The following is a 25910-nucleotide window of genomic DNA, read 5'->3' on the forward strand; positions in this document are numbered from 1 at the left end:
TGTTTCATGGGTACAGAGTTTCAATCTGAGATCATGAAGAAGTTCGAGAAATGGATAGTGGTGATAGTTGGACAACATTATAAATGTACTTAATGCCACTGTATGTATTTGACCACAATTTTTTTTAAAAACGATCTGATGAAAATGAAACAAAATGTTAACAACGGTCAATTCTGGGTCATGAGTCCTAGCGGTTTGCCATGTCGTTGTTCCAAAAAACTAACAAAACAGGAGGTTCCGTGTGGTCGAGGACGTGGAGGCCCCAGCCTCGCAGCTGGCTCAGGCCTCTTCCATCTCTTCCCTGGTCCTCCTATTTTTACTGCATTGTGGTTGCTATGGAAACAAGGGGCACCTTGAGCTCCCCGAGCTCAGCCCAGGTGCTGCTAACTCCTGGAATAATGTCAGAGTGCGAATGAAATAAAAACCCCGATCATCTGGGCCTCGTGTACACATACCTCTGCCCTCCTCATATATTTATCAAGGGACCATGTGTTCATGCGTGAGCCTGCGGTGACTGTCACCTGCACGCGTCTGTCCTCAGCAGCAGGCTTGGGTGTGGGTGCACATCGCTCCGGTTTGCCCATGGGGGTGTGCTTGCATGCATGCGGGCATGTCACGTGGTTACGTGTATCTCCCCAGCCCAGGACTATTATTACCAATATCAGAAATATTAAAGCAGGGAACACTTACCTGGCACTAACAATGTAGCAGGCACTGTGCTCCATGCTTCACCCGGACTATCTCCTTTAAACCTCACAACAATAGTACCTACATATAGGTATTATTATTATCCCCAGAAAAAGAAATCAAGGCACAGAGAGGTTACATAACTTGACCAAGACCTCCCAGAGCACATGAACCTAACCACTGAATCTGTACTGTGGGGAAAAGAGATCTTTAAATGTCATTAGTTCCCAAACAGCTGCAAAACGTGCTGCATCAGAAGCACCACCTCTGGCCCTGATAAGGCACAGGTTTCCTGGGCCCCACCCAGGCCTCAGGAAGCAGAGTCCCCAGGGTGGGTCTGCACGGCAGCGAGGGCAGACAACTAGTGGTCCCCTGGGTTGAGCTGACTGACAGGGTTGTATAAGGCGTGGCAGGGTGGGGTCAGGGGTTGTTCCTTGGCCCAGAAATGGTCCTGGGAAAGTCTGTGATTCAATGCTCCTCGATTCCAGATGGCATCAGCTGGTGGCAAGGCAACCGAGAAGAGGTAAGAGCTGCTGCCACACACACACACACACACACACACACACACACACACACACACACCCAGGGCAGGGCTCCAAAATTTAGTTATGTGGCTTTGTGGCCTGCCGGGCACGGATTTCCGCTCACTCCACCCTCTCAGAATGAGCTGGGCCGTGGGTGGAGGATGACAGTGCCGTAACCCGACCCGTTCACAGCTCAGCCCGAGGCAGGGAGGGGTCAGCCGCCTCACCTGGACAACAAACAGTGACGGAGCCCAGGCTGGGCACCCCAGAGGCTCCCACGGCCTCAGCCCTCAAGGGGAGAGGGACACAGACAGAAACCACTGGACCAGCACAGGGCAGGAGGAGATAAATGTGGAACCCTTGAGGTTCCAGCTGCTCCAGGAGCACAAGGAACAGAGTGCTTTGTCCTCAATGGGAAGGAGGTGTTCACGGAGGAAGCAGCATCTAAGCTGGTCCTGGAAGGACAGGAGGGATGATGCTGCTGGGAGAGGAGGAAGTAAAGGCATTTCTGCAGAAGCAGCCATCCAGGCTGAAAAGCGCCAGGAAACAGCAAATCCCATCACCCGGCTGGAGCTAAAGGTCAAGAGGAGACACAGTTGTAAGGGGGTCGGGGGGGAACAGCTAGATATGTACTGGGGCACAGAGAGGCTAAATAACTTGCCCAAGGTCACCCAGCTGGTAGAATCAGGATTTAAACATAAGCTGCCTGACTCCAAAGCCCAATGAATTAACCACTAAGATGGGGCTCACCGGCTGGTAGCCTTTTCTTCTGCACGTGCTTTAGAATGCTGTAGAGGTGGGCCTGTCTGGACTGGGAACAATGTTTCTCAGTGGGTCGGGGGAGCTCTTATACCCCTGCCCCAGAAACTCAGCAAAGCCTGGAGACGTTTTTGATTGTCACTACTAGGGGGTAGGTGGCTGGCATCTCATGAGCAGAGGTTAGAGATGCTGCTGAACATCTACAGTGCACCGGCGAGTCCCCACAGCAAAGAATTCTCCAGCCCCAATTGTCAACAGAAACCCTGGGCTAGAGAGACTCACCCACTTACGGCCCATTTTAACATCCAGCCCCACCTGAGCCGTTGACATTCGTCACACTCGTTTATCCCTTGGGACAGGGATTCCCAAATTTTGCTGCAGGTTGGAATCACCCGGGAATCTTTTAAAAGTGCTGATGCTGGGTCCCACCCTAGATGCTCTGATTTCCAAGCCTGGAATTGGGTGCAACCTGGGCATGAGAACTTTTTTAAGCCTCCCAGGTGATACCAAAGTGCAGAAAAGCTTGAGAACCAGTGCTGTGGTTGAGGGCACAGAGGATCCAACTATCTTCTGTGGACCATGGACAGTTAGTTTTTCTAATGCCAGAAAGAGAAGTCACTGGGGAGTAAACACAAACAAAGACTGCCCAGGGGGACTTCCCTGGTGGTCCAGTGGTTAAGACTCCGTGCTCCCAATGTAAGGGGCCTGGGTTCAATCAGGGAACTATGATCCCACATACCACGCCCCGCAGCTACTGAGCCCACGCGCTCTAGAGCCCACGCACTGCAACTAGAGAGAGCCACGCGACACAACTAGCGAAGCCCGCGTGCCACAACAAAGACCCAGCTCAGCCAAAATAAAATTAATTCATTAATTAGTTAATTCAAAAAAAAAGACGGCCCAGTCCCCAACCAGGGTCTCAGGGACAAGCCCATGCAGAATCAGGACTAACAAGGTCTACCATCGGTGCTGTGGATACGGGCCTCCTTGGAGAAGTTAGAGATGGCTGTGGGGATGATGAATTAGAGTTGGCGGAGGCCCGAGGAGGAGGTTAATTAGAGAGGCTCTGTCACCATCTGGGCAGGAGATAATGGGCCTGAACCGGGAGGAGGGCAGGAGAGGACCAATCCCCGTGACTCGGGGGCTTCACAACCCAGTGACAGAGAAAGAACTGGATTAGGAAGAGAGAAAAGATTAATTGAGAGTGAGTCCAGTCTGGAGCCAGAGCAGGAAATGACCAGTCAGTGGCTGAAGGCAGTGGCGAGAGCACCAGGGAAGGGGTAACTGGGGAGAAGGGACCAGGGAGTAGGCCACAGGGAGATAGGAGCTGAGACCCGCAGGGCTGACACACCTGGAGCAGAAGTGGCGCACAGGTGGGGTGAATCTGGCCTGCAGGATGGGTTACATATGGCTTTGTTTTTTTTTTTTTTTTTTTAATTCTTGAGCTAGTTGTCAAGATGTTGCCCAAACTCCAGATTTCCAGCTTCTCCTGTAACGTGGAAGATCTGGGGAGGCAGGCGGCATTCCTGCAGAGCACAGATGTGTGCTTGCCGGTGCCCCCAGGCCCCGCCTGGCAGTTGTACTAGGCCCTGCCAGATCCCTGCAGGCATCAGGTCTGTCTTCAGGAAGAAGAGACCAGGTCCTAAGTCAGAAAGTGGTGAAGATGGAGGAGCTGACAGGAAAGCAGGAAAGGGGCCAGGCACTGCACAGAGGCCGACCGCCGACCTCCGCGGTCCTGGTCCTGCACCCACTGCCTTCGAGCTGGGCCGTTTCAAGTTAGGCACATCCCCACTTGGGGTCTCAGTGTACTGATCTGTAAACAAGGAGGTTGAAGCCCTTGATCTCTCGTTGTCCATCCTCATGTCCATCGGGCTCCTGCAGGCTGCCCAGGGCCAATCCCTTTGGCCAGGCTTTGAAAGGAAGCCTAGAAAACCTGAACACTTCCAACAAAGATCAGGCCAGGCAGCGAGAAATCCCAAACAGAGCCAAAGAGGCCAGGGATGACCCGCCAGGGGCACAGACAACTCAGGGAACAGGAGCCACCTTCCATATTCTGAGGGGCTCTCGGGAGAAAGCAGGGTTATTAGCCCTGTTTAGGGTGAGAGATGAGTGACCAAGCGGCAGCAGTTACAGAAATTCCAGATGAAAATAATGGTCAGCTTTGAACAATCAGAGCTGTATTGCAATATAATAGCCTTACAAGATAATGAGCTCCCCGTCACTGGAGGTAACCAAGCTCAGGCTGGGTGACTAGTTTTAGGGGCACAAGGGATTCACATAGTGGCTAATTTGACCTTTTTATTTCAAGCCCTAAGATTCAAGGACTCCAGAGACCTGGGGATCTCTCCTGAAGGCTCCCCTCTCCCTTTTCCAGCACCCCCAAGGACAGGTGCTGGGCATTAGGCTCTAGACTCTTCCAGAGGGAAGGCCGAGGTGGTCTGGAAAAAGCATAGAACGTCTACTTCCTTGCTCCCCTTGCCCTTCACCAGGACCACAGGCCCCAGCAACCCCTGCCACACAGCCCCCATCCCAGCACAGCCTCACCCAGCACCCCCTCAGAGGCAGGGGGAGCAGCTAGCTCCTGAGCGGGGCTCCCAGCACAAGCCAGAGAGGCCATCTACATCCCCTCCTGACACCTCCATCCCCACTCCCTGCTCCCAGCCCCAGAGGAACCAGCAGGAGGAAGGCGATAGAAGCAAGCGCTCCCCCAACTCCAGACCCCTCTGAGTATTTCCCGGGCACCTGTCCATCAGGAGCCGCTCCAAGAGGATGCAGGGGTCCTGACACACCCACAGGGTCCACAGTGTGTGGACCGGAAGCACAAGGCATGCACAGCGTGGGGAGTCAAAGCCTCTCGCCAAAGCCCAGCGGGAGCAATTCTCCCCTAGCCTTGGCGAAATCCAGCTCCCGGTGAGCCAGGCAGAGCCCTCTGGCCTCCTCCTCACAGGACCCTGAGACTTCCCAACCAGGACAGGCCAGCAGGCCTCTGAAGAAGCTCAAGGGCATGGCCAGAGCCCTGAGCGTCCACGAGGACTTTCAGGGAGCTGGAGTGAGGGGGGGGCCCCAGGATAGTTGGACCTGGGCTGGCAGGCCACAGGCCGCCCCATCTGCATCCTGCTCCCCCGCATCCCTGCCCTTGTCGCCATTAGCCCTGTCCCACGGGATCAACAAGCACCATTCGGCTCACCAGCCACGAGGAAAAACCCCCCTGGGGCCCCAGGAATAAGCAGAGCCCCTCCTGCCCACCATCCCGCACCCATCTCAGAAGAGCCCCAATGCCCACTACCTACTGGCCAGAGCTGCCAGCCAGCTCCCTGCTGCCCATCATCAGATACCCACCAGACCTGGTCGAGACCCAGGGAGCTGCTTGTCCATCAAGAAATCAGAACAGGGACTCACCAGGGCTTCCTGGGCATGACGGGGACCGGCCAGTATGAGGCCAGGAGCACACAAATCCCTGGGGTTTGCTGCCTGGCAAATGGCACCTTTAGGTGCTTCTCCCAGTGCCTGGCAATGAAATCAGGCCACAGCCCAAACGCCGGCTAAGCACCCGCCTGCCTTGCTTCTCCCCGTAGCCACTCACGCCCCACGACTCCAGATCCCAAAACAGGCATGTTCGTGGTTACCATAGGAACTCGCTAAAGCCAAAAAAGACACCACACAGTCACCCACATGGGCCCTCAAAGCTCATGTCCACCTGCACGGGCAAGCTTGCACACACGCCGACACACACCTACACGCGCCAGCACTGTTCTCAGGCTCAGGGACCGTCCTAAAGAATCAATGAACCAGGGCTGATACTTTAGCCAGAAACAGGGATGTGCCCCTCAGCCCCAGCTGGAACGTGTCTGCAAGTGGGTTCCCTGCACATCTCGCGTGGCCAGCTGTCGGTTACAAGAGCAGTGGCACCAGCTAGGGCTCACCTGGTGCTCACCTGCCAAGGCACACCTGGAGCTGGGGGGAGGGGGGGTGCAGAGCCCCCGGGACCACCACCAGCTCTGCCCACAAGGCCAGGGAGAGGGCACTGCCCAGCCTGCTTCCCTGGCGGCCGACCACCCCCTTCACCCCTCAGGATGCTGCTTCTCTCCTCTGTACCCTTCTATGGGAGGGTGGGGGGCAGGTATAAAGGTCAGGACCTAAGCCAGCCACTTGGGAGGGGAGAGGGGAAATGAGGAGCAGAGACTGTAATTCAGAGCCTTACTCCCTCCCTCTACCCCCAAGCTGCCCAAACTCCCCGTCTCCGTACACGGGACCAACATCCACTCAAAGGCTCACCCAGAGGGATTCCCTGGTGGCACAGTGGTTGAGAGTCTGCCTGCCAATGCAGGGGACACGGGTTCGAGCCCTGGTCTGGGAAGATCCCACATGCTGCGGAGCAACTAGGCCCCGTGAGCCACAACTACTGAGCCTGCGCGTCTGGAGCCTGTGCTCCGCAACAAGAGAGGCCACAATAGTGAGAGGCCTGCGCACCGCGATGAAGAGTGGCCCCCGCTTGCCGCAACTGGAGAAAGCCCTCGCACAGAAACGAAGACCCAACACAGCCAAAATTTTAAAAAATAATTAAAAAAAAAAAAAAAAGGCTCACCCAGAAACTTGAGTCTTCACCCTTCCCCTTCCCCTTGCTCCCACCTCCTACATCCAAACCAGCTCCAGGCTGGGGAGTCCGCCTCCTCAAGAGCTCTCCAGTCTGTCCACTCTCCCCAACCCCACTGGCCCTGCTCTAGCCTCAAGCCTCTCCAACGAGTCAGCAGATGGCAGCCAGCGGGGCGTTCAGACTCAAATCTGGCCACGTTACTCCCCTGCTTTAAAGCCTTTCCATGGCTCCCGGCCACACAGAGGGGCAAGCCCAGCCCTCCACACAGCCCTCCCACGCTCCTGGGCGAGGCCCAGCCTGACGCCGCAGTCGCACCCCGTGATCTGTCTGGTGTCATGACCGCACCCAGGTCCCTCCCAGCCCGCGCCATTCACACCTCACTGCCTGTGCGCTGTTGCTGCTGCCCCGGGTGCCTCTCCTCTCCGGGCTGGGCTTGCTCACCTTTGGAGGTGGCTGAGGCATCACCAAGTCTCCAGGAAGCCCTCCTCCGTCCTCTCTGAGGACATCTCTGTTAGCACTTGTCACATTCCATTGCAACTGTCTGTCTGTCTGTCTCCCTATGGGACTATAAGCTTTCATGAGCAGAGACTGTATCTTTTTTTTTTTTACTTTGTTGCCGCGCGCGGGCTCTCTAGTTGCGGGCTCTCTAGTTGCGGCGAGCGGGGGCTACTCTTCACTGCGGTGCGCAGGCTTCTCATTGCGGTGGCTTCTCTTGCTGCGGAGCACGGGCTCTAGGCGCGCGGGCTTCAGTAGTTGTGGCTCGCGGGCTCTAGAGCACAGGCTTCAGTAGTTGTGGCGCACGGGCTTAGTTGCTCCACAGCATGTTGGATCTTCCCAGACCAGGGATTGAACCCGCGTCCCCTGCCTTGGCAGGTGGATTCTTAACCACTGCGCCGCCAGGGAAGTCCCGAGACTGTGTCTTTTTCACCTTTGCTTCCCCACCAGCCCCAGCGCCTAGCACTGGGCTTCAAATGCAGGTGCTCAATAAACGTGAGCTTAACTGATTCAGCCTTCTAACCCCACAGGACATCAAGTTACCCCTGCCTCTGGCAACCCCAGCAAACTCAGCAGACACCCTAGATATGTAGGAGATGAGCTGACTCAGATGGGGCAGCCTCAGAAGGTTCTAAAACACCTTTGTGCCTCAAAGAGTCTTGTATCTGCAGTAAGCAAAGACCTGGTGGTCAAAGATGGGAGAAGTAAATTGGCGATGGTGACCTTCAACTGATGCATAAAAAAAAGCCATTACAGGGACTTCCCTGGTGGTCCAGTGGTTAAGACTCTGTGCTTCCAATGCCGGGGTTGCGGGTTTGATCCCTGGTCTAAGATCCCACCTGCTGCAATGCAGCCAAAAAAAAAAAAAAGATCGTTACATCGGAATCAAGGGGTGGACCGTGGAGGGACGGGCTTTCCAGTAGGGCTGGAAAGCTGAGGCACAGACTTGATGCACAGCTGCCTGGGCCCTGACTCTGCTCTCTCCGCACCCCCCGAGAATGTAGCCTTGCTAACAACACCAAGAGAACCTGGAGAGGCAGATGTCTGTACAGGGAATCGCCCAGATTTTGTACGTAATCCTCATAGGATGGGGACTGAAGCCCTGAGTTTAAAAGGGCTGTGACACAGCCAGAAGCTGAGCTTTCTAGATGTGGCAAGACCCCATCCTGCATGGACAATGGCTCCAGCAGCTGCCATCAGGGACCCCAGGGCCAAAGGGAAGTTACGCTGAGACACAGCGTCTGCTGCTGCCCTGTGTGCTCTCCTCCCTTCTAAGATTTTAAATCTTAGCTGGTGAAATCTGAAACCTAGAGTACAGATGGCTGTGTGGTGTCTTCTGACCAAACCACAGGACAGCTGAAATGCTGCCCCAGCCAGGCTGCTGGGAAGACAGCTCCTCCAGGCCCTCTCCCTCCTTCTCCTGAGGAAGAAATAAGACGGCACAGTGACCTCTGGGCGCTCTTATGCACTTTCTCTCTATTTAGAGATGCCCACTTCTAGTGACCAAGACCAGGGACCATCAATTAAAAAGTTGGATTCTTTTCCCTGCAGGGCAATGGGTTCTAACTTCCCGGTCATCAGGAATGTGCCTGATGCCCTACCCCAGCAGCAGAGACAAGCTGCACCGAATCACCTCCACGCTCACGCCGTCCCACGATGGCCAGTGCCTGTGTATCACAGTCATCTCAGATGGCTGGAACATGGCTTACCAGCCCATGCAGCAGACACACACACACACACACACACACACACACACACACACACACACACACCTCTTTCTTTAGCAAAGAAGCAGGAGTCTCTGAGAGGGAGGGCAAGGGGCAGCAAAAAGAAGAGTGGAGGAAAGTACCAGAGGCTCCCAGTTCAGGTCGTCCTCTCTGGATGCTGCTTCAAGGACCTCCATGAGCAAACACATGGCCCTGCCAACCTAGGTTCCCCCTGTGGGAATCCAGTCAGACTATGGTTCAACCACCGCAATACAGACCGTATCCCAAGCTGGCCTGGGAGCAGGCTGGTGAAGCGGCGCTCCCCACCTGGTGTCCCTGCCTCTTTCTCTCCAGCCCTCCATCTCATGTGATGGGCTAACCATGATGACCCAGAATTAATTCATCCAGCAAATATAGACTGAGAACCTGCTATATGCCAAGCATGGTGTAAGGCTCTGGGGAGCCAGAGATGAAGTATGCAGAACCTCTGCTCTCAAAGACACTCATTCATTCGTGCATGCATTTGCTTAGTCAACAGCGAGCACCTACCATCATCAAGGTCCTGAGAGAAATGCAAAAGGACAAAAGGCATGAAGGTGAACTCCCAGAACGTCAAAGCTAGAAGAGAGCAGATTGGGCACCAGTCCAACCCTCCCACTTTACAGATGGGCAAACTGAGGCTTGGAGAGGTTAACAATGTGTTAGTCTCCGCCTCCCAATTTTTTCTCCTGTATGTGCTGCCACCACCCCCCTATCCAGTGTTCTTGTGTGGCTCCAGGCCCCCAGCACCCCTTGCCTCTGAGGGTCTTCATCATCAGGTACCCCAGACCCCTCTCAACCTGGGCCTCCAGCAGGGAGCTGGGCCCTCCCATCCACAGTGTTGTGGAGGCAGGGGTGCATTCTGGGGCCAAAGCACCAGACTCTCTATCTAAATCGGGAAAAGAGTGGGAAAGTAGGGCGGAGAGAGGTGCTGAGAACTATTTAGCTCCAGCCTGGACTGCACCAGCCATGAAGTACAGACCTGGATTCAAATCCCAGCTGCATGACCTACTCCCTGATGACCTTGACTAAGTTTCCTAACCTCCAAAGCCTCCCTTTCTCTTCTGTAAAATGCAGACAGTAGTGGTAGCTGCTTCCCAAGATGGTTGTGAAACCGCAGGGAAACTCTGTGATGAAAAGTGAGCACATAGTAAGTGCTCAATAATGGTGCAGAACCCCGATCTTCAGAGCTGCATAGCTCAGGGACACTTCCAGGAGTTGTATGGCTGCCTGTCTTCGTGTCAAGGACACCAGGTAACTGCGGAAGAAGCTGAGGCAATCGGGAGCATGGGCTGCAGTCCAGGGGTATCTGGTGCTCAGTGGAGAAGCCAATGGGCTGCATTAGTACAGAAATATGTCTCACCCAGCAGAAGCCGAAGGAAGGCAGCATCTGGGTACCTGGAAGAGCCCTAGCACATGCAGTTGGCTGCCTAAGGACCTGTCAGTAAGCAGAGCCACATCCTGGGTACCCAGGCAGAATTTCTTCTTAGGTATTAGCGGGGAGGAGAATGAGGGAGCAGCTACTGATCTTCCTTTTAGTCCTAAGAGTCATGGGGGTGATGGGATAAAACCTCCTATGGTATCTGCCCAGCCCACAACTCATCCTTCTTCTCTGAGAACTAACCCCTCCCACAGAGAGAGGCTGTGGGAGGGGTTAGTATGTCTGGCTGCAGCAGACATATTTTACCCATAAGCCCCATCTCTCCAGCTAAACTGATTGGACCATGCTGGGCCAATCAGATTCCCTCTTTTTTTTTTTTTACAGTTTTATTGAGATGTAGTTTATTTACTGTAGAATTCGCCATTTCTAGGCCTATCATTCAATGGTTTTCAGTATATTCACAAGGTTGTACAACCATTACCACGAACTAGTCCCAGAACATTTTCATCACCCCAAAAAGAAGACTGTATCTTTGCATTTGGATTATTTCCATTTGGGGCTATTATTAATAATGTTGCTATGAACATTCACATACAAGTTTCTCTACGGACATATGTTTTCATTGCTCTTGGATGTATACTTAAGAATGGAATTGCCAGTCATACAGTCACTCTACGTTTAACCCTTTCACATTCCCACCAGCAGCGTGTAAGGCTTCCAATTTCTCTACATCCTCACCTACACTTGTTATTATCTGTCTTTTTGGTTGTAGTCATTCTAGTGGGTGTGAAGTAGTATCTCACGGTGGCTTTGATGTGCAAGTCCCTGATGGCTAATGACGTTGAACATCTTTTCATGTGCTCATTGGCCATTTATATAACGTCTTTGGAAAAATGTTTATTCAGAGTCTTTGCCCATGTTTAAATTCTTTTTGTCTTTGTATTATTGAGTTGTTAGAGTTCTTTATATAGTTTAGATATGAGTCCCTTATCAGATATGTGATTTAAAAATATTTTCTCCCGTTCTGGGCATCGTCTTTTTACTTTCCTAATGGTGTCCTTTGTAACACAAAAGTTTTTAATTGTGAAGAGGTTCAATTAATCAGTTTGTTGTTCTTGTTGTTTTTGGTGCTTGTGCTTTGGGTGTCATACCTAAGAAACCATTGCCTTATCCAAGGCCACAGAGATTTTCATCTAGGTTTTCTTCTAAGAGTTTGATACTTTGGGCTCTTACATTTAGGTCTTTGATCCATTTGGAGTTAATTTTTGTATACGGTGTGAGACAGGGATTCAATTTCATCCTTTGCATGTGGATATCAGTTGTCCCAGCACCATTTGTTGAAAGACTATTTTTCTCCATGGAATTGTCATGACATATTGTACTTGTTGAAAATCAATTGACCACAAATGTGAGGGTTTATTTCTGGACTCTGAATTCTATTCCATTGATCTGTGTGTCTATCTCTATGCCATTACCAAACTCTCTTGATTACTGTCACTTGGTAGTAAATTTGAACTCACGAAGTACAGTCCTCCAACTTTGTTCTTCTTTTTCAAGATTATCCTTGAATTTCCGTAAGAATTTTAGGATCAGTTTATCAATCTTCGCAAGGAAGGCAGCTGGGGTTTTGAGGGGGATGCATTTCCAGTTCCTGTTCAATGCCCCCTGAGCTCTAGCTCCACCTCCTCCCCTTGGGTTCCCTGAGGCACCTGGGATTTTTTTCCATAAACTCCATCTTTTGCTTAACCAGATTACACTGGGTTTTTGTTTCTTGCAATCAAAAGAATCTTAACCAAGTGCAAGTAGGAACACAGTCCTACACACTGTCCCAAACAACCCTCTCAACACCACCTCCCCAAGGCCTAAGCCCTCAGACTGTCCTCCACATACCCAGAGAGCCCACTGGGGTCCCAATCTCAACACTGGCCCATGCCCCCAGCCCTTCACTCCACCTTGTAACTAGCTCCTTTGCAGGTTACATGTATCATCTTTACTAGTTAAAATAAAAACAAACAGGCCCTCAATAAACGCTTGTGAAATTGAACTAGATGTCCCAAGACGGTACCAAAAAAACCCACTCCTACCACTCTACACCGCTTAGTAACTCAGCTTCCTACCTAGCAACTCATGCAATACACAGATAGGAAGCTCTAGGAAGGCCAGACATCGCTGTGCCCACTGGACAAAGGATACGGAAACTGAAGTCCAGAGAAGTTAAGTGTCTTGCCCAAGAGTGACTTGCCCTAAACGCTGGACTGCCCTGATGCACACCCCACGCCAATCAGCACAGGCACAGACAGGCCCATCGTCCCGCCCCATCTTTAAGAGCTACTTTCGAATCTACCTCCTCCTGGCAGTCTTCCAAGATTGCTCCCACTACATCCCTGGCATCAACTCTACAGAGAGACTGAAAGCTCTCAGAGGGCAGGGACAGTCTTCCATCCATCCTTGCCCTGCTAACTGCCCACCCTCACCCTTCTGAGCAAAACAAACCTGAGTGGGAAGCTTCCTTGTTTTGACACCCCCCCCTTAGATGCCAACTCGCAAGACTGGCTGTGCTCTGCCCAGGGAAGTGTACCCAGGGGATACACAGTCAGTGCTGGCAACTAAATGGCATGGCAGAGAGAGGCCAGCCTGGAAAACCTTTCAGCTGAGATGGGGGAGTTACAAGCAGCTGGGGCTGCCTCCAGAGGAGGACACTTAGTAGAGGAATTTTTCATGCTTGAGCCAATTCACGTGTTGCAGGATAATATTTTGAGCTAGGGACCAATGCTGTTTTTCCCTCCTAAAATTTCTCTCCTTTTTAACTCACTTCATTGGAGGAGGTGGTTGGTCAGTACTCATTGCCCGAGGGAGGGATGCAGTTGGGAACCCACTTTTGTTAAGTCTCAAGGGGGAAAGAGGATCCAGGTGCAGGCAAAATGGTTTGGCCAGAAACACAGAGGGAAAAGAACGAAGGTGATGAGAGAGGCGCAGTCAGAGGTTCTAGGACAAAGGGGTGTCTGCTCAGGGCTCCCCAGACAGACGAGCAGACACGTGGTAAACCGAGGCAGACAATCAATCCCCAGACCCTGAATCTGGTGCTGGAATTCTCAGAGAGCCTCAGGGCCGGGCTGATCAGGACGACAGATATCTGGTAATAGATGACTCGATGACCAACTGACCACCCACAAACACACACACACTGGGGTGTTTCGCCAGGTCCTAGAACTGTGTGGCACAATTTTCCAGGTAGGTGGGAATGTCAGAAAGACAGCCTGGGACTTCCCTGGCGGTCCAGTGCTTAAGACTCCACACTTCCACTGCAGGGGGGCATGGGTTCAATCCCTGGTTGGGGAAGTCTGCATGCTGTGCAGTGCGGCAAAAAAAAGAGCCTCTTGGGACTGGGGCTACAAATATTATATATAAAAATAAAATGATTACAAGTGATGGAAAATTAAAATATAAAAATTAAAGTGATGGAAAATACAATTATCTTTCTTATACCCTTGAGTTGTGGCCTGAAAGTTTCACTGCTGTACACATTTCCACCACACGGGTCCCCCTGCTTGCTTCCCAGCATCTGCCTTTTCCCGGATACTTCGGGAATCAAGAGCCCAGTCCAGTCTCCTCCAAGTCCACAAGCCCCTGGACTGAGACAGAGACTCTGACAAATGCAACAGTCCCGCTCACGTTTTCCACAACCAGGAGGGAAATGAGGGCCCCAGAGGAGCTCCATCTGCCATCACCTCTGACCTTTACGTAACAGGAAGTGGCTACTTACTTGACCTTCAGGCTCGCCAGCATGGTCTTGTCGATCCTGCCAAGAGAAAAGCAAGGGCTTCCGTCAGTGCCAGGGCTGAAGGCTCCCACCTAGCACCTGCAGGGGACAGGTCCCGGGGCCAGCCCAGACCACCAGCCCCGCAGGGCCGTGGACAATGTGGCTTCAGGAGGAAGGAAGTTCTCCTCTAGCCCAGAAAGGGAGGACTTGGGAGCTCTGGGAGGGCCGGAGCCACTCATAACCCAGTGAGATGGGTCCTGTTATTCTCCCTATTTTAGAGATGAGGAAACAGGCTCGGGAGGATACAGTCACTGGCCCAGTCTGGATCCCAGTATCTGACTCCAGACCCAGGGATCTAAAGCACTTTATATGCCATCTTTGCTTTCGTTACCCAAGCTCCAGAAGAGGACTCTGCAACCCAGCCTCATGGGTCACAGCGGCTGGACAATCAATGCATGGATATTTCCTGGGATTCTGCTTTACAAAGATGCCGCAACCTCCAGCACCAGGGACCCTCCTGCTCTGGGAGCTGCCAGTTCCTCTAAGGAGGCATAAGCCACTCCTGAGACAGAACCTGACAGCAGGCGCCAGGGTGCACAGGAGGTGGGGTCTGTCGGGCACAGGAGCTCAGAGCCCGGAAGATCACGTTTGCGGCAGACTGTCCCGGCAGCCAGCAACTCCACCCCAGCCTGCGCCTACCCTTGCTGGAAGACAAGGCAGGGCTGCTAGGCTTCTATTTTTACCCTCTGCATATGCCAGCCCTTATGGCTGGTAAAAGAGGCCCCTTCCTCTCTCCAGAGACAGAAAGGTAGGCGAGATTCCCACTCTCTGTCTCCTCTTGTTTAGGGGTCACAAATACCAGGGTCACATCACCATCAGTGTCACCACTGCGCCATGTCATCATTGCCATTAATGCCACCCAAATCACCACCACCTCCAGGAGGCTTGAAACCCTGGGAAGTTCTTATAGCCACCTCTGCCCAGCAGCTCAGCTCTGCCATGAGCTCCCCATACACGCAACGACTGGGGCCCCAGGGAGGAGGGGAGCTGTGTCAGGGGCCACACGGTGAGGACGCAGAGCTGCCCCAGCAATCATGAGTCAGCACCAAGCCCCTGAGCTGGGGGGTGGGATCCTTCCACCCTGAGTCAACTCCCAGCACCTTCCGATCTCAGTTCCCAACAGCAAAATAAGCCACACCTGCGGTTCCTGGCCCAGGTCCCCCCTCCCAGCTTCTTCCCCACGGGCCCCCTGGGCCACCTCCTTGGTGCTTCCACGAGGCCCCCAGGGGTCTCACTGGGTTCCTAACCCCCTCTGGTATGGAGAGCCTCGTCCTCCCCCATTCAACTCACTGAATGGGAGTAAGGTGGACCCAGGAGCAGATCCCTGCACTCTGCTACAACATCTGTTACCCAGAGCAACCCAACTGGAACCTCTATCAATAAGCCCTTACATTTTATATTTTCCCAAGGAATCTTTTTTAATTCTTACAACATCCCTTTGTTGTGGGTAAGGCAGAAATTCCCCATTTACACATGGAGAAACTGAGACCTGGAGAGAGGAAGTGTCCCATCTGGGCTCCTCAAAGAGCAGAAGAGGAGCGGCGCCTTAACCCAGGTCTCCCAGCATGCCCTCTCACCCTACCACCCGCCACCCGCCACCCACCAACTCTCTGGGTCACACCCTGGGCCACAGCAGCCCCGGTCCCGGGACCCACGTCCACACCTACTCAGTCAACCGGGCTCCCACGGGGGTGTGGCCTTGGAGGGCAGGGTCTATGGCTCGGCAGGGCTGAGATGGGGAGATAGGGCAGCGCTGTGACACTGAGCTTTCCCCTTTCAGGAAACCAAGGTCCCCAGGTGCTTCCGGGTGCCATCTCTCTCCTCCCTCCCCTGCCGCATCCCATTCACTCTCATCACCTTGTCCACCAGTGTTACTGGACGTCCACCCTGGCATCCAACGGAGCTCTGAAAATACCACCCCCAAGACTCTTTTCACCGTCTGGAGTGGGCCAGGGCTCCAGGAATCTGTAATTTAGCCCTCAAACAAGTGCAAGATCCCTTCCCTGCTGAAAGCCATCCCCGCACGATAGCCACCCTAACCCTCCAGCCCCACCAGGAAGCTCTGCCATCCCATGTCTTGCAGCCCCTGTGCTCCCTCCCACTCTCCTTCGCCTCTTATGCCCCTCACTACTGGCCAGCCAGCTTCCACACCAGGACAGCGCTGGCCACCCGCCCCCCCTCAGCAGTGGGAACCTCTTCTTTGACGACGCTCCAAAGCTAGAAGCTGAAAGGAAACTGATAATGAAAACCACTAGACCCCGTTCCCCAGCTGAGGAGAAGCTGCCGGCAGCTGGTAACCAGAGACAAGTTTTGACCTCAGTTTCCTCACTTTGTGGCCCCATAGGGAGGAAAGAGCCTCTCCTTTGTCCCAGACAGAAACTTAGCAGCCAAAGGTGGCCCAGAGGGTCAGCCGAGAGGCTGGAGCACAGCCCCAGCTGCTCAGACTGGCTGTACGGGGAGGGCAGGGAGGGGCCCCTGGCGACAGGCCTGCCCGGTCCTCTCACTGCTCACCCCTGAAGAGAGCAGACAGCCCAAAGGCCGAGCAGGCCACACACTCTCCCGGCCACGAAGTCACAGAGATGACCCAGACAGAAGCATAACACACACGCACAGGCAAGAGCACACACAGGTACAGAAGCTCCGAGGCGCACACCGGCATCCGCTCAGAAGCGCAGGGTGCACACGTGGCCACGCGTCGGCACACCCACCCAGCCAGGCACACACCTCACACCCGGCCGCACAGACATGCACACCTAAACACACAGTCCCAGATACACACGTGTTCACAGCCATCACAGATGCACATACACGTTTATGGAAACACATGACACAGAGGCCCACGTTCACCAGAGTCACACTCACACTGGCTCCAGCTCCGACCTCTGAATTCCCTAGAAGACTGTACCCAAGGGACAGTGAGGAAAAGCCTGGTGCCCCCCGCACAGGATCTTCCATCTCCATCCGCCCAAGCATCTGATAGTCCTCCGCACTGCTCCCTACAGACCAGGTCACAGCCACAGGCTCAACCGGGCTTCACGGCCAGATTCGCTCCCACCCCTTCACCCTCCCTCCCATCTGTTACCCACCATCCGAAGCCCCCAAAGGAGATGCTGCGCTTCCTGACAAACATGGCTGTGACGGAGGGGCCCCTGGTCCAGCGATGCCCCCGAGGCTGTTGGCAAGACTGCTGCGGCCTCGGAGCAGCGGGGTCGACAGCCACCGGCAAAGGGCGGGGTGCCCCGCGTGGCACCTCCCCCATTGCCTGCCCCCCAGCCCGGCTTCCTGTGGGTGAGGCCGCGGGGTGGGAGGGGTGTCCTGCCCCCCAGGACGCACCAAGACAGGCAGGGGAGGTCGCAGAGGGCAGCTTCCCCACACCCGGAGGAACCCGCAGCTCCGGAAGGGGCTCGGCCGGCAGATTGCACCACAGCCCGGGTTGGCAGCTCTGCCCCACACAGCCCAGGCTGCCCGGAACCCAAGGAGGCCCGAGGATTACCATGATTGTGCCTGGGAGGGGGAGAGAGACCTGGCTGGAAGGCTCAGGGAGCCCTGCCGACGCGGGCCCACACCGACTCCCTGGGGCTGCCGGAGGCGGGACCTTGGCCTTTCTCCCTCCGCCGTACCAGATAAACCTGCCCCACATGCACACGCGTGTGGACACAAGTATACGTGCACCCACGTGGGCCCAGGGGCGCACACACGTGCACACATATATGCACAGGACCCACGGGTCCACCTAGGCGCATGCGTGCTCACGTTCGTCAGCAGACGCCGGCACACACGTGCACGCAGGTACTGCACACTCACCTGCAGGTGCGTGCAGACGTTTACAAAGACACCTGCACATCCATCTCGTGCACATACAGCTCCCCAAACAAACACACGCTCACACACACATCAACATACGTGCACACACCTAGGCGCACGCTCGGATCGCACACACGCCTACAAGGCGCCCTCACATACACAGGCACAGGCACAGGCACAGATCTGTGCTGCTCAGATGCCCTTGAGCGTCTAGACAGAGGTCAGCAGTGCTGAGCTCCTGCCGGCAGTGGCAGAGGTGGCAGGTGGCACCGACGTGCACGTCTTTCCTTTCCCACTGGACCCACAGGCTAGTCCTAATCTCTGTCTGCACCAGTGCTGCCAAGCCTGGTACACGGTAGGTGCTCACTAATGAGAGCCCCGTCGAAGAGCGCGGCACATACATACAGCAGCCTAGGGCAGAGGGCCACGGGCGGGGTGCCAGGTCCCCGCCCCGACCAAGCAGTGGAGAAGCTTCCCCCACTGGCCTTTCCCACTGGCCCACCTTCCCCGGAGCTGGGAGTCAGATCCGCGCTGTGATGCCAGAGGGCCACCCCCAGGCTGTGGACAAAGGGCACAGGCATTTTTATCTTCTTGACTCCTCCGCTGCAGGGGACACAAGGGGCCTCAGGCCCTATGGGGGCAGCACAGGGTCCTGACCGAGGTCAGGGCTAGGGGTGGCAGGTGTGGGGTCCTGTGCCCCCCTGGCTGCCCAGCAGGAGCCTGGTGGTCCTTGGTTCAGGTTGCACCCTCCACCCTCACCTTCATCAGAAAAGGAAGGATCGAGTGGTTCACTCCCTAGGGTTGCATAGACCACCGGCTTCCCGCTGGACGTCCACTCCACACCCAGATCTGTCACCCCTACTGCACCCACCCCACACTCAGGAGATGCTCAGCAGGTACCACGGACCCCCTGGGTCCTGCCTGTCCTGCACCCTTTTGGCCTCCGTCTGAGCAAGACAGCTCTGCGCTCCATCTGCCCCCGGGGGGGACACCTGGCCAGGCCTGGCCAGCCAGGGCTTCACCCTCCTGGCTGCAGTGACTGGGTTGGGAGTGGGCAGGAGACCTAATCGGACCCAGTAGGACTCACTCCCACAATGCTTCCCCCCTCTCCTCCCCAGGGTTGCTGAACCACAGGATGGACCACCAGGGTAAGCCAGAAACGGCCCACAGCCTCAGCCCAGGCGTCACGTGGGTTACTAATAACCAATAACCCACATTCCTTTTGCAAAGTGCTTACTTTTTTTATCAATTAGAGGGAGTTCCTAGTGAGCCCATCTTTGGAGCACATCATCTGACATGCTTCCATGTGGGAGAGAGAGGAGGGGTTGCCGTCACAGTAAGCTTGGGCACTTCCGGCCTTCCGTCTTATCTATGCTTATCTGTACACACATGTGACCATGTGTGCTTGCTGTCCACCAACATATTCCAGGGGAAGACACAGCTGAGAGATGCTCTGATTCAGGCCCTCATAGTCTGCAAAGACACCCAGATAAAACCCAGGTAGGAGGCCACCTGGGCCAAATGTTCACAGACCCAGAGGAGACACAGGCCCAAGCCCGAGCATCTGAAGGTCCGAAGGGCAGCCCAAGGACCAGGCAGGGAGGAGCATTTCAAGACCAGGCTGGATTCTCCCACCTTGCACGGCAGCCACAAAAGACACCAAGTCCTGGGATTCAGACACCTGACCAAGGAGCGGCAAGGGCCTGGCTGCATCAGCAGGAAGGGCACAGAGCTCACAGCCTGGACTTGAACTTGAGAGTCCAGAAGGGCCGGTGCCGTCTTCGCCCCCCAGAGTAAGGGCCCGGAGCAAGAGAAGGGAAGTTCCCGGGTAGCTTCCAATTTTACCGCATAAGCTCGGGAGGGAGGCGAGAATCATTCTAGAGCCTCCTCAGTGCTGAGGCTCCCAAGCTTTGGAGCTGTGTGACCTCCAGCAACTTACCTAACCTCTCTAGGCCTCAGTTTCCTCCTCCATAATAGGGAGTGGCTGCCACCAACCTCACAAGGTTATAAATGAACGTAAACACAGCACAGGGCTTCCAAACCATTCCCGGAGCTGTTATATGTACTATCTATTATGATTCCACCCCCTCCCTCGGTCCCACGCAGCTTCCAGCTGCCCCTGCTCTGACCCCTCCGTTCTTCTTCTGGGTGGTGGTGGGCAGCGAGGAGTCCATGGCTCTCTGGGAAGGACTGCAAGTCAAGAGAAAAGAGAAGCATGCTGTGTGCCAGGCCCAGCCCTCCTGCCCCACCAAGCACGGCCCAGCTTCCTCCCAAACCTCAGCTGACTCAGCATGTGGGCAGTCAGGGTGGAGATAAGGACAAGCTTGGGGCCAGGGGGGCCAGGGGGGCCAGGGGCAGCGCTGTGACTGTGAGTTGACTATGGGTCAGCACTGACCTTTCAATCTCACAGCCACCTCTGAGATAGCACCACTTTATCCCCATTTTACAGATGGTGACACTGAGGCACAGAGAGGTTAAGGAACCTGCGTGATGGTGGCAGAGCCAGGTCTGACTCCAGAGCCCAAGTTCTCAGCCACTGCTCTATACAATGATCTGCATCATCAGAGCAAACCTGCCCCACTGACTCTGGAACCTACAGAAATGCCCAGTTCACGCAACGCCCATTTTACAGATGGGGAAACGAAGGCAAAGCTCAGCTCAACAGCCAGGAAAGCACAACAACGAAGCTGGAAGGAGCACGTGCCTGAGTCCTTCTCACCTGAGGTTGCTCCTTGCCCTTCCACAGAGGAACGGCCCACTTTGGGTCACCAAGTCACAATGCCCTGGCTTCCCCGGTGGAGGCCTGTGGGTATTTCTGGTCCAGCTGAGGGAGCAAGTACCAACCAGAGCTCCAACTCCGGGACAGAGCTCCAGGGAACCCAGCCAGTTCTCTGGATTTTAGAGAAACACGGAGCGGAGAAAGCTGGCTGGGATCAGAGGAGGAGAGGCAGCCCAGGTCCCTGCCAGGAGCCCCTCCATCATATCTGCAGTCCCTTGGGGGCAGGAGGGAAGGGAGAGACAGTGTGGTTTCCTCCACTTCGGCAGCTCCGTCCTCGCAGCCACCAGCAGGAGGTAAAAGATGAAACAAGCTCCCTTCCCAGGCGTGGGGATGAGGCAGTTACAGGAAGCTGAGGAAACAGATGTCCTGAGAGAAGCAGGCACTAGATCATTCAGCCTGGATCCTCCCCCACTCCAGACAACATAAGCTGGCATCAGTACCGACCCCGTAAGGCTCAGCTCTCCTCCTATCTCGACCACTGAATCACCTTGAGCAGGTCACGTCATCTTTGGAGGCTTCAGTTGACCTTGCCTCAAAGGGGAGGCTAGATTAGCCTCTGCTTCCTTTATAAACCAGGTGAGGGCAAAGCATAGTGGCAGAGAAGGACCAGGAAAACAGGGTGCCATGGGATTCAGAGCCAGCAGACCCACACTGGTTGGGAATCTACACCTTGGGATGGAGAAAAAATGACATCTCACATCTGCAATGTGATTTACAGCGCCCTGATCACTTCCCCCCTCACGCTGCCTCAAGGGCTATACTGAATTTCCCATTGCACAAGTTCTGAAAAGCAAGATGATGACCAAAAAAATTACGAGAGAAGCGCTTGTGAAAACTCGGTTCCTAGAGCAGGACCCCAACTATGACAGTCGTGCAATTTATTCTGATTTGTTCAGTAACGCTATCTACCAAAAGAACTCCCAGCAACATGTGGTTGTGAACTAAAGAAGCTGCAACATGTACCATTATTTAAAATTATTTTTAAATAATAATAAAGTATTTTTACCCATCAGATAAGTTAAAAAAAAAAACCTTGATAATGGTGTGAGGATGTAAGGAAACAGGCACCCCACCATTAGTGTGTAGATATTTGACAAGATCTATTAAAATATTAAGTGCACATACTGTTTGTGCCAACACTTCTGTTTTTAGAGATTTATCTGGGGAATTCCCTGGCGGTCCAGTGGTTAGGACTCTGCGCTTTCACTACCAAGGGCCCGGGTTCAACACCTGGTTGGGGAACTAAGATCCCACAATTTTCATGGCACGGCCAAAAGAAAAAGAAGAAGAAAAAGAGATTTATCCTGGGCTTCCCTGGTGGTGCAGTGGTTGAGAGTCCGCCTGCCGATGCAGGGGACACGGGTTCGTGCCCCGGTCCGGGAAGATCCCACGTGCCGCGGAGCGGCTGGGTCCGTAAGCCATGGCCGCTGAGCCTGCGCGTCCGGAGCCTGCGCGTCCGGAGCCTGTGCTCCACAACGGGAGAGGCCACAAGAGTGAGAGGCCCGCATACCGTAAAAAAAAAAAAAGAGATTTGTCCTACTGGTAAACTCATACAAGCTGACAAGATCTATGCACACAGATGTTAACTATATCATTGTTTATAATAGCAAATACAATTAGTAACATAAATAACCATCATTTCACGATATTGTGGAACAAGCATACCATGGAATACTGTGTAGCCATTGAAAAGAAGGAGGTAGGATTTATATGTGTTACTACATAAAGATATCCTAAAAACTAAAAAAACAACAAATAGGGGCTTCCCTGGTGGCACAGTGGTTGAGAATCCGCCTGCCAATGCAGGGGACACAGGTTCAATCCCTGGTCCAGGAAGATCCCACATGCCGCGGAGCAACTAAGCCCATGCACCACAACTACTGAGCCTGTGCTCTAGAGCCCATAAGCCACAACTACTGAAGCCCTCGCACCTAGAGCCTAAGCTCGGCAACAAGAGAAGCCACCGCAATGAGAAGCCCGCGCACTACAATGAAAAGTAGCCCCCGCTCGCCGCAACTAGAGAAAGCCCGCGTGCAGCAACGAAGACCCAACACAGCCAAAAACAAATAAATAAAATAAATAAATTTATTTTAAAAATTAAAAAACAACAAACAAAAAGACACAGAACAGGGACTTCCCTGGTGGTCCAGTGGTTAAGAATCCGTCTTCCAATGCAGGGGACTGGGGTTCGATCCCTGGTTGGGGAACTAAGATCCCACATGCCACGGTGCAACTAAGCCTGCACGCTGCAACTACTGAGCCCGAGCACCTCAACTAGAGAGCCCACGTGCTGCAACTTAGACCTGACGCAGCCAAAAATAAATAAATAAATAAAATTAAAAAAATAAAAAGACAGAACAGTTCATATAATAGGATCTCATTCGTTTAAATAAATATGTAAATTCTTATATATGCCTAGACAATTTCTGGAAGGAAACATAAGCAATGGCCCAAGACTGGTTACCTCTGAAGAATGGGACTGGAACTGGAAATCCAGGGGGAAGAAACTTTTCACTTTATGTCCTCCTTTGCTGCTTGATTTTTTTTTTTTTTTTACCAAGAACATGTTATAATTTAAAGAAAAAGTGTTAAACAGATGGTTTGCTAAGAAGAAGAAGAAAGAAGATGAAGGAGAAGAGGAGGAGGAGAGGGGTGGAAGCTACAAACGCTTGTTTCTTTAAAACCTTCTTAAACTATTTAGAGTTCAAACTGACTGCTGATTCCAGTCCTGAGATCACCTCTTCTACCCTGAAGGTAAGTCTGTCTTGCCCCAGAGAGGTAGAACCCAGGTCTCTCTCTCTCTCAGTATCTGACTCCAGATGGTTCTTCCATACACTCTGGTTGGTTTTTTGTGTGTGTTTCGTTTTGTTTTTTGGCTGCACCACTCGTCTTGTGGGATCTTAGTTCCCTGACTAGGGATTGAACACGGGCCCTCGGCATTGAGAGCACAGAGTCCTAACTGCTGGACCACCAGGGAATTCCCCATCCACTCTGCTTTTAAGCATAGTTTGTCTCTCAATCTTAAGTAAGAAAACCCCAAGGAGACCAATATACCACTTTGTTGAACTTTGACAGTTCACATCGGAATCCTTACCTTCATGCCAAGAAGATTCTAGAGTGCAGATCATGGCCAGTTTGGGGATCTGGGTGTTGGTTTTTTTGTTTGTTTTTTTTTTTTGCGGTACGCGGGCCTCTCACTGCTGTGGCCTCTCCCGTTGCGGAGCGCAGGCTCAGCGGCCATGGCTCACGGGCCCAGCCGCTCCGCGGCATGAGGGATCTTCCCAGACCGGGGCACGAACCCGTGTCCCCCGCATCGGCAGGCGGACTCTCAACCACTGCGCCACCAGGGAAGCCCTGGGTGTTGTTTTTACATGGGTATGTCAAGCCTGTGAAAATCCATCAACCTGCACACTTACAACCTGTGCACTTCTCTGTATGCGTATTATGCTTCAGTAGGAAGTTTTTTTTAATATGCATACCTTTTGACCTAGAAATCCCAAGGGGAAAAAATCAGAGCTGTGTGCCAGGTTGTACTTTTGAGGGTCTCCAGCTCATTGTTGTCATAACTATGAAATGCTGGGAACAATCTAAATTTCCAACAGTAGGAGTAGGTTAGAGAAAGACAACATCTCTCAACAATACAGTTCATCTCAGCCAACCAACCACAGGTAGAAAATATTCGGGGAAAAACATTTCCATAAAATTCCAAAAAGCAAAACTGGAATTTGCCATCCTGGCAACTATTTACGTAGCATTTACATTGTATTAGGTATTATAAGTAATCTAGACATGATTTAAAGTATATGGGAGACCTAAGTGACCAATAACATATGAATGGATAAAGACGATGTGGTATATGTATACAATCGAATACTACTCAGCCATAAAAAACAATGAAATTTTGCCATTTGCAACGACTTGGTGGACCTGGGAAGGTATTACACTTAGTGAAACAAGTCAGACAGAGAAAGACTGTTACCATTTATATTTCAAATCTAAAAATAAAACAAAGGAATGAATATAAGAAAACAGAAACAGACTCACAGATATAGAGAAGAAACCAGGGGATACCAGTGGGGAGAGGGAAGGTGGTGGGGGACAAGATAGGGGTAGGGAATTAAGAGGTACAAACTATATTTTATAATAAATTTAAATGGAGTATAATCTTACATTAGTTTTTAATTTAAAAAATAAAGTATAAGGGAGAATGGCGTAGGTTATATGCAAATTCTACACCATTTTATATAAGGGACTTGAGCATCACAGGATTTTGGTATACTGGAGGGGAGCGGGGTGGGGGGTAGTCCCAGAAGCAATCTCCCAAGGATACTGAGGGACGACTGCATATGTGATGCCAGGGCAAACAAGGTACAGTAAGTCTCTGAATAGAATGCAACAGGCGAACTAATATGCTCAGGACCATATTGTTCAGGAGGTGAGATTCAGGATCATGATTTTTTCTTCTTTGTGCTTTCCTGAACTTTCTAAGGTTTCTGAGATAAGCAGGTTTTGCTTTTATAATTAGAAAAACACAATAAATGCTATTTAAAATAACGACAAGTAAAAGGAAGTAAAAGGAGGCAAGAAAGGGGACAGGCTCAGTGTTATAAAATAGTGGTTCTCACATGCTCCACGTGTGAGACCCACCTGGGGCTTGAACAGCATGGGTTCAAACCCCAGCCCTGCTGCTTGCAAGCAGTGTGAACTTGGGCAAGTTCCTCAATCTCTCTGCGCCTCAGACCAGACTCCCCATCTATAAAATGGGGATACTAATGGTACCTACCTCACAGGGTTGTTGGGAGGGGTATAGGAGTTAATACGTGTTACGCCTTCAGAGCGGTGTCTGCCACAGATCTATACACCTGTCAGCCAGTGCAATGGCTAAACTTCAGATCCCATCGTTCTGGGGTGGGGTCATGGAATCTGCATCTTTAACAAACTCCCCAGATGATTCTAATCCAGTGAGAAACACTGGAATGAAATCCACTAGGATACTCCCATTATCTTTGGTGGCCCTGGAGTTATCTGTAGGAAAGCTTCGGCACTAGGAGCTGTCCAAAGGAGATCACAAAGCCAGCTCTTCGCTCTCCCCCATTCAGCTGTGTCACTCCCCACCCTCCCCTACTACTGCAGCGCCTCACCTGGATACTTCCCTCCCCAGGTGGGAGAGAAGGTAGGTGTCGGCGCCCTCTACAGGCAAGTCTGGGTAGTGCAAGGAGGAAAAGGGGGCATCTTCTTGCTTGTATTTCTAGGATGGCAGCCATACTGCCCCCTGGCAAAAGGGATTGAGGGATGGAGGAATTCTCTGTATGGCAAGAGATA

At 52.8% G+C, this 25910-nt stretch overlaps 1 protein-coding gene across 5 annotated transcripts in view; it reads right to left on the minus strand.

Moving 5' to 3' along the window:
- Positions 1-25910, minus strand: part of RAP1GAP2 (RAP1 GTPase activating protein 2) — a 218772-nt gene that overhangs the window by 169743 nt on the left and 23119 nt on the right. For 2 of the 5 annotated variants that reach the window (XM_073798113.1, XM_033847049.2), the window contains exon 3: positions 13949-13984. In XM_073798113.1, coding sequence (XP_073654214.1) covers positions 13949-13984 — 36 coding nt within the window. Of the gene's footprint in view, positions 1-13948; positions 13985-17091; positions 17200-25910 lie in introns of those variants that run through there. The other 3 variants (XM_033847050.2, XM_033847048.2, XM_033847052.2) reach the window with 3 other exon arrangements.

This window comes from Tursiops truncatus, chromosome 20 (assembly GCF_011762595.2).
Source record: "Tursiops truncatus isolate mTurTru1 chromosome 20, mTurTru1.mat.Y, whole genome shotgun sequence".
Classification (NCBI taxonomy): Eukaryota; Metazoa; Chordata; class Mammalia; order Artiodactyla; family Delphinidae; genus Tursiops; species Tursiops truncatus.